Raw genomic sequence first — 13149 nt, 5'->3', positions numbered from 1 at the left:
CTGTACACGTAAGGCCTGCAAAGGAGCAAGCCAGCCAAAATCTTAGCACGCACTGGGATGGGGAGGGACCTGTGAAGCCAACAAGTGCCAATAGTTCCTCAGCGTGTGGGAGCTACTTTTAACATTGCACTTGAACGTCATGTTCTGCCTTCATTAGAGAACCGGAGATGTTCATGCCTTCCAAGGCTTGAGGAGTCTTTTCTTGCCCACACAAAATCAGCAATGGAGCTGAGGCAGTTTGCAATACAAAACCTAAAACTACAGTGCTCTCACCCAAATCTGGCTCCATTTTCCTTGATGATTGTGCGTTTGACTTTTGTCAGAAGGGTGCCCTGGTTTTTGTTTAAGAGCAGCAGTGAGGAAACAATACTCCCTGCCACACACAAGTTTGTGTGTGGAGGACAAATGAAGTTTAGTTAGTCACACCGACCAACCAAGTAAGAATCAAAAGTAAATGGCTGGCTGCACCTATTCAGTTGGTGACACCTTGGCATTGTGGTACGACGGACAGGTTCCACACAGGCAGGCAAGCAGCAGGGAAGAATGCAAAGTCCCTTCAGTATAGAGCAGTAAGAGTGGCCCTTTTCCTTTGAGTTTTCAATTTTTCACAGTACTGTGTGTGACAATGTTATTTGTGGAATTCATGGGGTGAGGTGGCTCTGCTGTGAGACAGCAGGGAAGTCCAGAGGGGTCGTGTGAGTGCCTTCAGGGTAGTCAGGTCCTGCTGTCTGGCACTGGTGGACAATAGTGTGTGCCCTAAGCAGGCCCTGAGTGATATTTGCATGGCTCGGAAGAAATGCAAGGATGGAGCTTGTAGGGGCTCACGCTCCCTACCTGGAAGCACTGGGCTCATTGGGTGGCAAAAACAAGTTTACTAAAGTCATCAGTGATAACACGAGACAGGGGGACATGCAAAGCACAGGGACAAGAAGCGTGACCTCCTTGGCCCGGAGTGGAGGAGGTTAAGAATTCAGAGCCGTAAGCCAGCTCCTTCACCATCTCCTCTGAAGATCTATGTAACCAGTCTTTTTATTAGTCATGAAAGCTTAGGCTTGTTTCTAACTAGCTCATAACTTAAATTATATTAAGTTTATATTAGCCTACATTCTACCACATGGCTTTTGCCTCTATCCCATTCTGTATGTCCAACTTGTTCCTCGTCTGGCTGACTTCTTGGAAGTCCCACAATGTCTTCCTAGCTGTTGGCCATTCAGCTTTTTATTACACCAATCACAGCAATACATCCGCACACAGACACAGTGTACAAATATCACACAACAGATAATATATATATATATACATATGCATATATATATATATATATATATTATATATATATATATATGCAACCAGGTTCACACCTCCCACCCACCTGGCCCTTGCCTTCCCAGCATGATGCTGAATGAGCTGTGAGCATGACACTCACTTGCCCACAAGAGCCTGAGGCTGGGCTTCCCTCTATTCAAAACAATCTCCAACCACTTGGCTGGAAGGTCATGGCCAGAAAGCTTCCATTAGAAAAACACAAGGCTTTGACTATGTGACCCTCTCCAAGTAAAGATACTGGGGAAATAAATGACCTTAGGATGAAGATGGCAGATACAAACTTCCTGGAGGGAAATTCTATAACATTTGTCCAAAGAAGTGATGTATCAGATGCTGAGAACAGCAGCCAAAGGAGAATTACTCAATGAAGTCGAAGGCTCTTTATCAAAGAAAGAAATACATTTCGAGGGGGACAGCAGAAGCTCCACTGGATTTTACCCTCTAGGAAGAAGGCAGCTCATGTAACTGCCAATTATGTCATTACTGTGTGGAAAGCCGGACCCTATTATGTCATGGGAATATCTAGTGTTCTCTCTTTAAAATCACCAGGATTAGATGTTTGCCAAACCAGTCTCACAACAGTTTTTGCCCTTGAGAACTTGATCTGTATTGTAGAAATGAAAACAGGCCTCCAGTTTTGCCTTCATGTCCGTGCCTCAAACACCTGCTACATACGAAGCTGGGTGCTGGTTTCACACAGATCAGGAAGCCTGTGGGAGATGGTGTCCATGCCCGGAGGGTGCCTCTGCCCACAGCAGCAATGACAACAAGCACACTGATAGACCGAAATGTGTACAGAGAGAGTCCCATAAAAGGAAAAGCGCCTCCCGAGGCACCCCTATACCTGTTCCAGCCAAAGCAGCATCCCGATGACCAGCCCCACCTCTGCTGCCCTGCTCTTAGGCCAAGTCCAAGGTGTGCGCAGAATTCAGCTCTGGGGCCTTCCCAGGCTCTGCCTCTTAGTTTGATGTCTCTCTGTGCATGTCTGTTGGATTTCTCACTTTTCTCCCCTGCCCCACCGCGCACACCTGCAAACATCACAGCTCTCAACAGGAACTCCAAAAGCCAAGGAAAGAATCAAAGGAGAGAGAAGGTAGGAAGCCAACCAATACATAACCAAGGTTGTGAAATGGCCCTATCACCTCACCAAAAGCATTCTACAGTGTCAATGGAACCCCACTCGAAATTCCCATGACATTCCCCATACAAACAGGAAAAAAAAATAATCCTAAAATCCACACGGAAGCAAAAAAAAAAAAAAACACAAAGAGCCAAATCAGTTCTGAACAAAAAGAATATTGCTGTATTGCTGAAGGCATCACAATAGCCAACTTCAAACTATACTACAGTAACCAAAACAGCCTGGTACTGGCACAGACAGGCATGTGGATCAGTGGGACAGACAAGAGGACCTGGAAGTACACCCATGCAACTACCATCACCAACATTTTATAAAGTATCTAAAAACACACACCGGGGAAAAGACACCTTCTTCAAATAGTGCTATAAAACTGAATAAAATGTAGAATGGTTTTCAACAAGTATACAAACAAGAGCCAGGCATCATGGCACTAGCCCTGAGGGAGAAAAAGGCAGATCTCTGTGAGCTGGAGGCCAGCCTGGTCTACATGGAGAGTTCCAGGCACCTAGAGCTACAAAGTGAGAAACCCTGTCTCAAAAAGGCAAGCAAGCAAAGGAAAAAGAATACAAACAAGAAATGCTGGTGATGTTATTGGGGGAAAGGAACCCTTCTCATGCTGCTAGTGGGGTGTAGATTAGTGCAGCCACTGTAGATAGTAGCGTGGGACCCTCAAAATCTGATTTAAAGATAATTATCTGGCTACACTACCCCTAGGCATACTTCTGAGGGTTCTAAATCATCTTACAACAGGGATCCCTGCATGTCCATGTTCATTGAGGCACCCTCCACAGCAGCAAAGATAAGAATGACCGTAGGTGTCATGGACACATGGCTAGATGAAGAAAACATGGCCCATATACACAATGGAGTTTTATTTAACCACAAATAACAATAGTGTGCCATTAGCAGATGGAACAGACGATTGTGTAAGGCAAAAGAAACCAGGTTTGAAAGATGAGTGTTGTGTGTTTTCTCTGATGTATAGAAATTAGATTTCTAAGTGCATGGGGTTGGTGGTTATTTGAATTAAGGTACCAGAAGGAGGGGAAGGGGTAATAAAGAGGGTGATGGGATGATTATAGTAAAGTAACACACACACGAGGCATGGGGAAGACGCTGCTGACACTAGGGGCTTTGTCCTCTAATTGGACATAGATTGGACTTCTGCCCATGAGCACCAGCTGTCACTGCTACTGGTTTTGTTGTTTTTGGCACCTCCCTTGCAGGTTTTTTGCTCATGCCTGTGTATCTCCATACCAAAAGTAGGACCCCCAACCCTGAACTAACAGCGCCATAGGTGGGCTTCCTAATCAAGGAGTTTTACTTTAATATGACATGAAAGTAATCTGACCCAGCAGTCAGATTAGCTGCTTCTCCCACTCCTGGCACTTCTGGGACCAAATTCTTTCCTGGCTCTGCAAGGCAGGTAGCTTCCTTAGCTGCCAGACAAGATGTGGTCCTGGACTCCTTCTGCAACCCCCAGGAGCATCCTGGGTGTCTATGCGACAGCCTGCACCACTTGTTTCAGGTGTCTCTCCTGGTGAGCAGGGATCTCCTGGCACCTGCTGCCTAGAAAAAACCCATGGGAAGAGGAGCCCCACCTTGGCTAAGCAGAGCACAGGGCTCATCTAGGGTCAGAGACTGTCTGGGGTCTAACTAGATAGACTTCGAGCATTTCTTACATGTGGGACCCTCTGAAATGTGGTCCTTCTGGAAGCAGAGGAGTTGGAACAGATGTGGCTTGGTGCCCATTTGTCTATGGAAAGTAAGGAGGGGAAACAGTGGTGATCGGAGGCACAAAGGTCATGCAGTCTCCAGGGCATGTGGACACACAGTGATTGGTGCCACCACAGAGCCCAACTCCAGAACCCTGGAAAGGAAGGGCTGTTGGTTTTCCAGTGTCCAGGGACTCATAGCATCCCGGTTAAGGGATTCTCATAACAACACACAGTCCCCTCCTCATGTAGGTGCTAAGAGCATGCAGGAAGCTTTTTTAGAGACACCTCGTGGGCACAGAGACCAGTATGCTAACTTTGGGCCTTTTTGACAGTAACAAGAACCATGCATGCCATTTATCACCAGAAACTACTGATTGATAGAAACACCAGGTGAGAGCCTACAAGGCAGGTTCTCACAATCATGAACAGAGGGACAAAGAGGCTCAGAGCAGAGCTATCAACTGCGCAGCTGGCAGGTGGCAGTCTCCTGTCTTGATGTACAGAACTAACAGAAGAGGCCAAAGGCAGCGTGTTTGGGCTCTCTGCTATGGGGACTTGGGGTTCAGAGTTCTCCATACCTGACTCCACAGGAGAAGCCAGTTCATTCCCAGGAAGGAGGAGCCTATGGATGGTTCTCAGGTTCAAGGGACAAGCAAACAAGAAGAAATAGTGTTGACACACACAGAAGCCCAGAAATCACAAGGGGTGCAGTGAATTCCTGAGTGGAGAGAAGTGCAAAGCCTGGCTCAAAGCCTGGCTCAAAGCCTGCCTGTGGGGACACTAAGAGGGTGTGAAGACATGACCCAAGCTGAGAGCAAAGCCTTCAGTGAGCAAGTCCTTCCAAAGGAGGCCTGCGGGAAAGCCACTATATAGAAACAGTGCCTGGGCTACAGATGTCTCAGTAGTCTGGCCATCCATGCCTCCAGTGCTGGTTGTGATGCTCCCTGCTCTGATCCCTAGCAGGAGAACTCCCCAGTGGGTGGGGCACGACCTCCAGTTCAGTAAGCTACAGAATGTGTGCCTTTGCTGTTTGGCCTTACCAGGTAAATTGCACATGTCATTCACCAAAATATTACTCTGCTCTGAACAGGAAGAAGAGGAGGAATGGAAAATGTCACCAAGCCTTTTCCTTCATCTGATGGAGGAAGGGAATAGCTTATACAAAGGTCAGTCCTGGAGGATGTGTGGTACTCAAGGGGTCGTCCTGTCTGCTGAGTGTCCCCAAGCTTGGGGGGGGGGGTTGTGAACAGGTCTTAAGTGTTCAATCACCAGAGGTCATGTTGTCTAAATCTAACCAAAACCTGTCCTCTCCTCCTCTCCTGTTGTTGTGGTAGCCACTGTCCTTGTTTAAGAAAAGCAACGGGCATGTTCTAGCTTACTGTCTGTCAAGAAGGGAAGTCAGGGCAGGCACTCAAGTCAAGAACCTGGAAGCAGGAGCCGAAGCAGAGACCATATGGGAATGCTGCTTACTGGCTCGCGCCCAATGACTGGTTCACTTGTTTTCTTATATGGGTGTCACAACCCATAATAGCCTGTTCCCTCCAACTTTGATCATTGATCAAGATAATGCCTCCATAGACTTGGCTAAAGGCCAATATGAATGAGGCAATTTGGTTGGTTGGTTTTGGTTTTTGTTTTGCTTTTCAAGACAGGGTTTCTCTGTGAGGCCCTGGCTGTTCTGGACTCACTCTGTAGACCAGGCTGGCCTCAAACTCGCAGAGATCCACCTGCCTCTGCGTCCCAAGTGCTGAGATTAAAGACATTTGCAATGGAAACATTTTTTAAATAAGGCTCCCTCTTTCCAGATGATTCTATCTTATGTTAATTTGATGTCGATGATAATAATAATAATAATAAACTAACCAGCACAGTCAGTTTTTCATTGTCAGTTTGACACAACCCAAAATCACCTAGGAACAAAACCTCAAAGAATCATCTAGACGAGGTCAGCCTGTGAGTGAGTGTGTAGGGGATTGTATTGATTATGTTCATTGAAGTGGGAGGAAGACCCAGCCCACTGTGGGTGGTACCATTCATTGGCTCGAGGCTGGGCTGTAAAGAGGGCCAGCTGGGTGACAGCAAGAAGGCAGCATGGGAGATTTGTTTCTCCCTGCTCTTGACTGTGGATGTGATACGGCTAGCTGGCTGAGCCCCTACATTGATGTACTTTAGCCAAATCAATCTTCCTTTCCTACGTTGTTTTCCCAGTCAAGGTATTTTTCACAGAAACAGAAATGAAACTAGGAAAATTAAGGAGAAAGACACACACACAGGGTGGAAACATTCTAGAACTTTCCCCAGTAGTGAACTCCACAGCTGACCACACTCTCCTTAGTGGCATGAAGAAAGGCATTACATCAAGGAAATGAATTCCATATGTACAAATCTTAATCCTCTCAGACCAAAACCCATCTCATTCTGATGATTGTTTTGTCCATGGCTCAAGTCCATTAGCATAGCCGGGTGTGCGAGCATATGGGCTCTGACCTTTCAGATATCCATCGTAATTTTCCAGGACGGTTATCCAGCTCCTTAGTTCCATTGCACCCTTGGGATAAATCTTAGCTACAGATGATTGGACAGTGTGACCCTGATCCCTAGTACTATTGTGGAAATTCTTGGGAAATGTAATAAGGATGTAAAGGAGAAATTTTTCAAATGTCAGTCATGGACCTCCTTCCCAATCTGAGTCTGATGAATAGATGGATAGATGATAGATAGATAGATAGATAGATAGATAGATAGATAGATAGATAGATATGTATATATGTAAGATTGATTCAAGGTGTTTTCCCAGTAAATTGGGTTATATCCTTAACAACAATTTCACTATAGTTATAGGTTCACTATGCTAAGTATATTCTAAGAGGTCCCTCTTATAAACCACTAGTGGCAGAGACATTCAGGGTGTTGTGGGGGGAAGCCAGAGGTGACCATTAGCACTGTTAGTATCTGGCACCTGAATCCACTGAGGAGGAAGGAAGCCAAAACAGCCAACTAACATTCTCCAGGTGCCCAAAACATGCAAAGACAAATGTTTTTGGGTTTTTGTTGTTGTTTTTTGGGGGGGGGGGCCTGTGTGTGTGTGTGTGTGTGTGTGTGTGTGTGTGTGTGTGTGTGTGTGTGTGTGTCTATGCCATTCAGTCTTCATAGGAACCAGGCAATGAGCACAGTTCTTGCCCTTGTCCAGAGGGACCATTGGGAAGCCTGCCATGTTTAAAGTTTGAGAATTCATCTTAACATTTAATTACATGGAGCAGAACAGTTGCCACCAAACACATCTGTGCATGCACATACTCACTCAGCCAGCTCGGATTGTCTCCACTGTGCTGGATGCTATATTGATCTGGAGACCCAAAAATGATGTCACCCATTATATGGGGAAGGCCCAAGCTGGGTAGTTGTGTGAATTAGAACGAAAGCAGAGATTATGCCCTGAGCAGTCAGGATGGTCAGCAATCCACCCTGCAAGTCCAGGCCTGACTGACTGGGGTTCCACTGATGCGTGCATACCTGCATGTGTACTATGTGCCTGTGTGTGTGCGTGTGCGTGTGTGTGTGTGTGTGTGTGTGTGTGTGTGTGTGTGTGTGTGTGTGTGTATGTGCCTGTGTGTATGCGTATGTGCCTCTGTGTGTGTGTGCCTACACATGTGCCTGTGTGCCCGCATGTGTGTGTATGTGCCTGTGTGTGTATGCATATGTGCCTGTGTGTGTGTGTGTGTGTGTGTGTGAGAGAGAGAGAGAGAGAGAGAGAGAGAGGAGAGAGAAAGAGAACAAGAATGATAATTGGTAAGACACTACATTGCACAGTCTTGTCTTTTGGCCTTTTTACCACCCTGTTTGCACTGTGTGCTCGTCGTCTCCCACCCCCTTGAGGATGGTTTCCACACCGGGGAAATGAGTAGTGCCATGTCCATTTTTCTCCCATACTCTCTCCTGGGGCCCGCCATGCCTTCACAACCGTCATAGGTGGTCCCTGATCTCTGCTCACTACAAGTCACACTCTTGTCTTCTCTTTTCTCCATCACTTTGGTGGCACCATCATCCGAGATGTCCTGACCAGGAAAGACTTCCAGGGTGTGGAGGGCCGTGTGTACATATTTGCTCTCAGAGCTCAGAAGGCCTGACTCCCCGCTTCCTTTTTCCTACAACTATGCAGAGAAAAGGAGAGCAGAGGAGGACACTGGGGGAGGAAAGCCTCCCTTGTCACAATAGGCTCTCGGAACTCCGAGCACACTGAGAAACCAAGGAGCTCACTACACAGACCCCAGCTGGAGGAGCTCCTGAAGCCACATCTTCATGCCCCACTGACACCTGTCTTCACCTAGCATGCCCAGCACCCCCCCCACACACACACACACACAGCAGCTGTGTGCCACCTACTCCCCTTGCTCACAATGCTTGTCCCTTCAGGCCAGGAAAAGCCTCCCTGGGGGCAACTGTAGAGCAGCAGCCTCCTCCCCACCTGCACCCACCTTGCCCCTTTGTACTCAGCTCAGAAGCTAAACAATGGGTGTATATTCCCTCAGTGGGGTCCAAGTCCCAGAGGGCAAGATCTGTCACCTCGTTGCTCTGGAAGCAAGGCCTGGTCTGAGACTTATCAACCCAGCAGCATCGTAATTAACACTGAATCGACTTCCTTCCTTCTTGAGTGAATGAACACAAAAAATGAATGCCTCAGACTGTGGGAGCCAGAGGCAGATGGTGCAAGCGGTTCGTTTTCTCTGTCTTTTAACACTTGCAAGAACAGGGTATGTGCTTCTTTTTTTTTGACAAAAAGCAAAACTGAACTTGGGGGGTGATTAGCATCCCCATGGGAAGCCAGATTTTGCAACCTGCAACACTCCGCCTTCATCACAACCTATTGGGCACAGCCTGTTTCCATGAAATCCAAGGAGAGAAGTCGCAAGGGTCTTCTAGTTGAAGGCTTTGGCTGTCATCCTCCAGGTCTTCAGTAACTTAAATAGAAATCTCTTCATCTTAGAATCCTCATTAAAACCAAAGGTTTGCCTTCTCAAATAATACATTAGCATTTTAATCACTAAGATTAAGCCCCCTCCAACCCTCCCCCCTCCCGCAGCACTCTCCCCTTCCCCTCCATGTGAAAGGGCCCTGGCCTGCCTTTCACAGTCTCAGGATAAAAAGCTCTTTCTGGCTGCAACAGAGTGGGGCCAACAAGTGCCCTCTGAGGGTCCCAAACAGCTTCCTGCATTTACAAACGCCCATGAAATTCCTGAAGGGATTGAAAAGTGCCCTGTGCAGAAGTGTCATGAGAAAGCACCATTTCGGAGGGAAAAATCAGCCCATTGAGACCTTCTAGAGGGGAGATCAGAGGGCTCCTTGTGAGGAGCTGTATTACAAAGTGAAGCTGCGATCCAGTGTGTGAACGTGTTACTGCGACTGTGGCAGGAATACTCTTTAAGTATTCCACACTCCTGTTACTGAACGTCTTGTTCTCAGAGTCTGGGGAGACTCTCTAGCAATCCGCCATAGAGAAGCAGGTCCCCTGTAAATAGCAAAGCGACTCTGCTCTCTGATGTCTTAATGTGAGAGGTAAGACTTGTGGTGACTGAAAATGTACTAGTCCTGCAAAGTGGAAGCGTGTCAGGTAGTCAGTGTTAGTAAAACACTGTAGCTCTTTTTACTATTGTCAGGGGGAAATGTAAGAGTTTTTTAACACAGAGAAAGAAGCCAGTGAGCCAGGCATGGCGGCAAATACCCATAATCCTGTCATAAAATGGGAGACCTCTAGGTCAAGGCCAGTTGGACTATATAAAGAGACCCTGTCTCAAAAAACATGGTATCTGTCAGCCCTACATTTAAGCTGTTCTACATTTTAGAATAGTATGCATTTCAGGAAGTGAGCTTCTTAAGAAAATTTTTATTAATCCCTTGACAATTTTATATAAGCATATAATGTATTTTGATCATATGCATCCCCAGCTCTCCTCTCCTGCTCCCCCTAAACTCCTCTTAGCATGTCCCGCTCATCCTTCATGTTCTCTGGCTTTTTTCATAATCTTCTGAGTCCAACTAATGTTTCCCACACATACATGGTGTGAGACCATCCGCCAGCTCATGGATGACCACAGCAGTAACATCCCCCCAAAAGTGGCCCCCCACCAAAACTGCCAGCAGCTCCTTAGCTAGGGGTAGAGATCAATGTGCCCCTTCCCCACCCATGGTGAAGGGCTGATTGGCTTGGTAGTGTGCAGATGATGTGAAGGTGAACACAGCTATCATGAGTTCAAAGGCTCAGTGGCCATCACATCCTTGAAGCCAGCATTGCATCGCTCTCCTCCTCATCTTCCTGATCTTGCACGCTTTCCTCCCCCTTTCCCATGCTGTTTCCTGAGCCTCGGTAAGACTGAGACATATATAAATATATAAATATGTAAATATGTATATATATATATATATATATATATATATATATATACACATCCTGTTGAGGACTGAGCACTCAACAGTCACCTTTTCTTGGCACTCTACCCATTAACAATTGTCCATTTAGGACAGAAGCCTCTCTGACAAGGATTAAGGCTAGCAGTAATAAATATTTAGAAGGCAGTTTGGCAACATGTCCATTTATCAACACAGTAGCCCCAAGTTCCCCCACTATGGTCTGTGACTTCCACAGCCACGGGTGTTGACCAGGTCTACAGTTCTAGGCATGAATTTCTTCCTGTAGAGCAGGCCTCCAATCCAATCAGAAAGGGGTTGGTTGTCCCACAATGGTAATGCCGCTGTGGCACCAGTGGGCACATCTTGCCCTGCAGCCTGCAGGGTCCAACTATGGGTAAGACCATTTATGACTTTTCCTCCCCAGCAGCTGCATAGCACCTTCTAGCTCTGTGAAAGCTAGCCAGCGTGGAGGAAACTTCCTGATCAGCTCCAGCTTCTTTCCTATATGTCTTTGTGTCTATTGTCTTCATCCTATATGTCTTTAGCATTAGAGTCTTACCATATGGTAATGATCATAGCCTGTGCTGCTTTCAGGAGGTCTCTGAAGGTTCATTGACCAACAACTTCTCAGAGGAAACTATCCCACACCTGACACTGGGATTTTCATTTAATAACATATGTCTTCTGATAGAAGCATTGCCTACCTGTGCAAGGTACTCCTTCTTTTCCAGACTTGTCCCCTGCCAGACCAGATGATGACACGCCTTGAACTTGAGTCCCCTCCAGTAACACCTTTCATCCCCTCTCCTCACCCTGACATCCATCCTGTACTCTGGACCCAGTCACTGAAGTGCTTCTCATCCAGCTGCCCTGTCTAGGGAGGACACATGGAAGGACTGTGTCTATGAACAATGCACCAGTTTGAAATCTGTTTTCTCTCTGTTTCTTAAGAGTTCACATTCTGCAGTTTTTGAGCCCCTGCCTCACCTCTGACATCACCCACAGGCTTACCCACAGATCTTGATGTTGGAGACCTTGGTGTGGTAAGGTGGGGACTCTGAAAAACTCACCCAGCTCAGGTCACATCATTCTCAAGCGGGACATTGGTGAGGTGAGCAAGCATGCCTGCTGAACCTTGCTGAAATCCATCCAGGCTCTGTTCCAGATAACATCTGCTGACCTCGGCGTTTGTCTAGGAAGTAAAGAGGGTCCACCTCACTTGTGCATGGTGACATTCATTAAAGTGAGCCCATCTCACTTGTGCATGGTGACATGCATTGCTTTACAATAAGTGACCACATGGCCAATAGGTTGATGTCTATAGCTTGTAGCTCTGACCCACACTTTAGAATCTAGTCCTTTGTGTCCATGTCTTCCCAAAGCAAGGGCTCTTGGCTCAAGTTTCCCCAAAATGGTGGTCACAATTTCTGATCTAGGCAATTCCTCACATCTCTCCTCAGGAGATTCTAGGTTGTGTCAAATTGACAAAATCAACCACACCCATGTCTTTATTCCATGTTTTCACATTCCATTTTTCTCTCCATTTTTTTAGGAGATCATATGGCAGGTCTATGAACCCCATTATTCTCTAGCTTCTTTATTCAAACTTGTATTCTAGAAACTAGACAGATTAGTGTGTGTTGAGATTACAATAGCAGCCCTCAGTAACCTAAATGTTGACCTTAATTTTTTTTCATTTCCTTTTTCTCTGTCTTTGTGGAATATAGACATGTGGATGAATAAAGATGAATCTTGGAATTTCCCTCAGGACTTTGACCCAGAAATGATCAAGGAGGAGAAGCGGAAGGAATTGGAGTTGGAGATAAGGGTTCAGGTATGCCTACACTTGCCTCCAGTAGAAAAGAAGCCATTTGCTGCAACGATTACACATTTTACAATTTCCAAATTGATAAGCAATCCAAGAATTTACCCCAAGGAGACACAAGGCACATCAAATCACCTAAAAGCAGTGTATGCCCTTTGCATTTTCTCCTAGGTTGACGAATTGATGAGACAAGAACTGAAAAAACTCAAACTAGCTGTGAACAAAGAGATAGAGCTTCCTATCAAGGGAAAGAAAGGGAAGAAGGTGGGTATTAAACAAGCATAGGCAGCAGAACCAGTCATGGACAGCAATGCCTGCTGGGGAGATGGTTGTACCCAGAATGCCCTCCATCAAGCATGGTTTGAATAAGAATGGTCCCCATAGACTCGTGTACTTGAAAACTTGGTCATCGAGGAGTATTGCTGCTTTGGAAGAATTAAGAGGTGTGGACTTGTTGCAGGATGTGTGTCACTGGGTGGGGGGGATCTGAGGGTTCAGGACCCCAAGCCAGGCCCAGTGGCTCTCGCTTCTTCAGCCTGTGAATCTGGATGTAGAGTTCTCAGCTGCTTCTCCTGTACCATGTCTGCCTGTGTGCCATGATGCTCCCACAATGGTAATGGACTAAACCTCTGAAATTGTAAGCAAGCCCCAACTAGAAGCTTTCTTTTATAAGGGTGACCTTGGTCATGATGTCTCTTCAGTGCAATAGAACACTGACTAGGACATCAAGGATC

The 13149-nt window shown here is 46.4% G+C and overlaps 1 protein-coding gene across 2 annotated transcripts in view; it reads left to right on the top strand.

The window, feature by feature from the left end:
- Positions 1–13149, top strand: part of Iqca1 (IQ motif containing with AAA domain 1) — a 112166-nt gene that overhangs the window by 53734 nt on the left and 45283 nt on the right. For both annotated transcript variants that reach the window (XM_035439268.1, XM_035439267.1), the window contains exons 9-11: positions 5276–5351; positions 12318–12424; positions 12587–12679. In XM_035439268.1, the coding sequence (XP_035295159.1) occupies positions 5276–5351; positions 12318–12424; positions 12587–12679 (276 nt within the window). The remainder of the gene's footprint in view (positions 1–5275; positions 5352–12317; positions 12425–12586; positions 12680–13149) is intronic.

The sequence above is a fragment of the Cricetulus griseus genome, chromosome 2 (assembly GCF_003668045.3).
Source record: "Cricetulus griseus strain 17A/GY chromosome 2, alternate assembly CriGri-PICRH-1.0, whole genome shotgun sequence".
NCBI lineage: Eukaryota > Metazoa > Chordata > Mammalia > Rodentia > Cricetidae > Cricetulus > Cricetulus griseus.
Note: the sequence above shows the minus strand (reverse complement) of the source record. Positions and strands in the feature narration are given on the sequence as shown.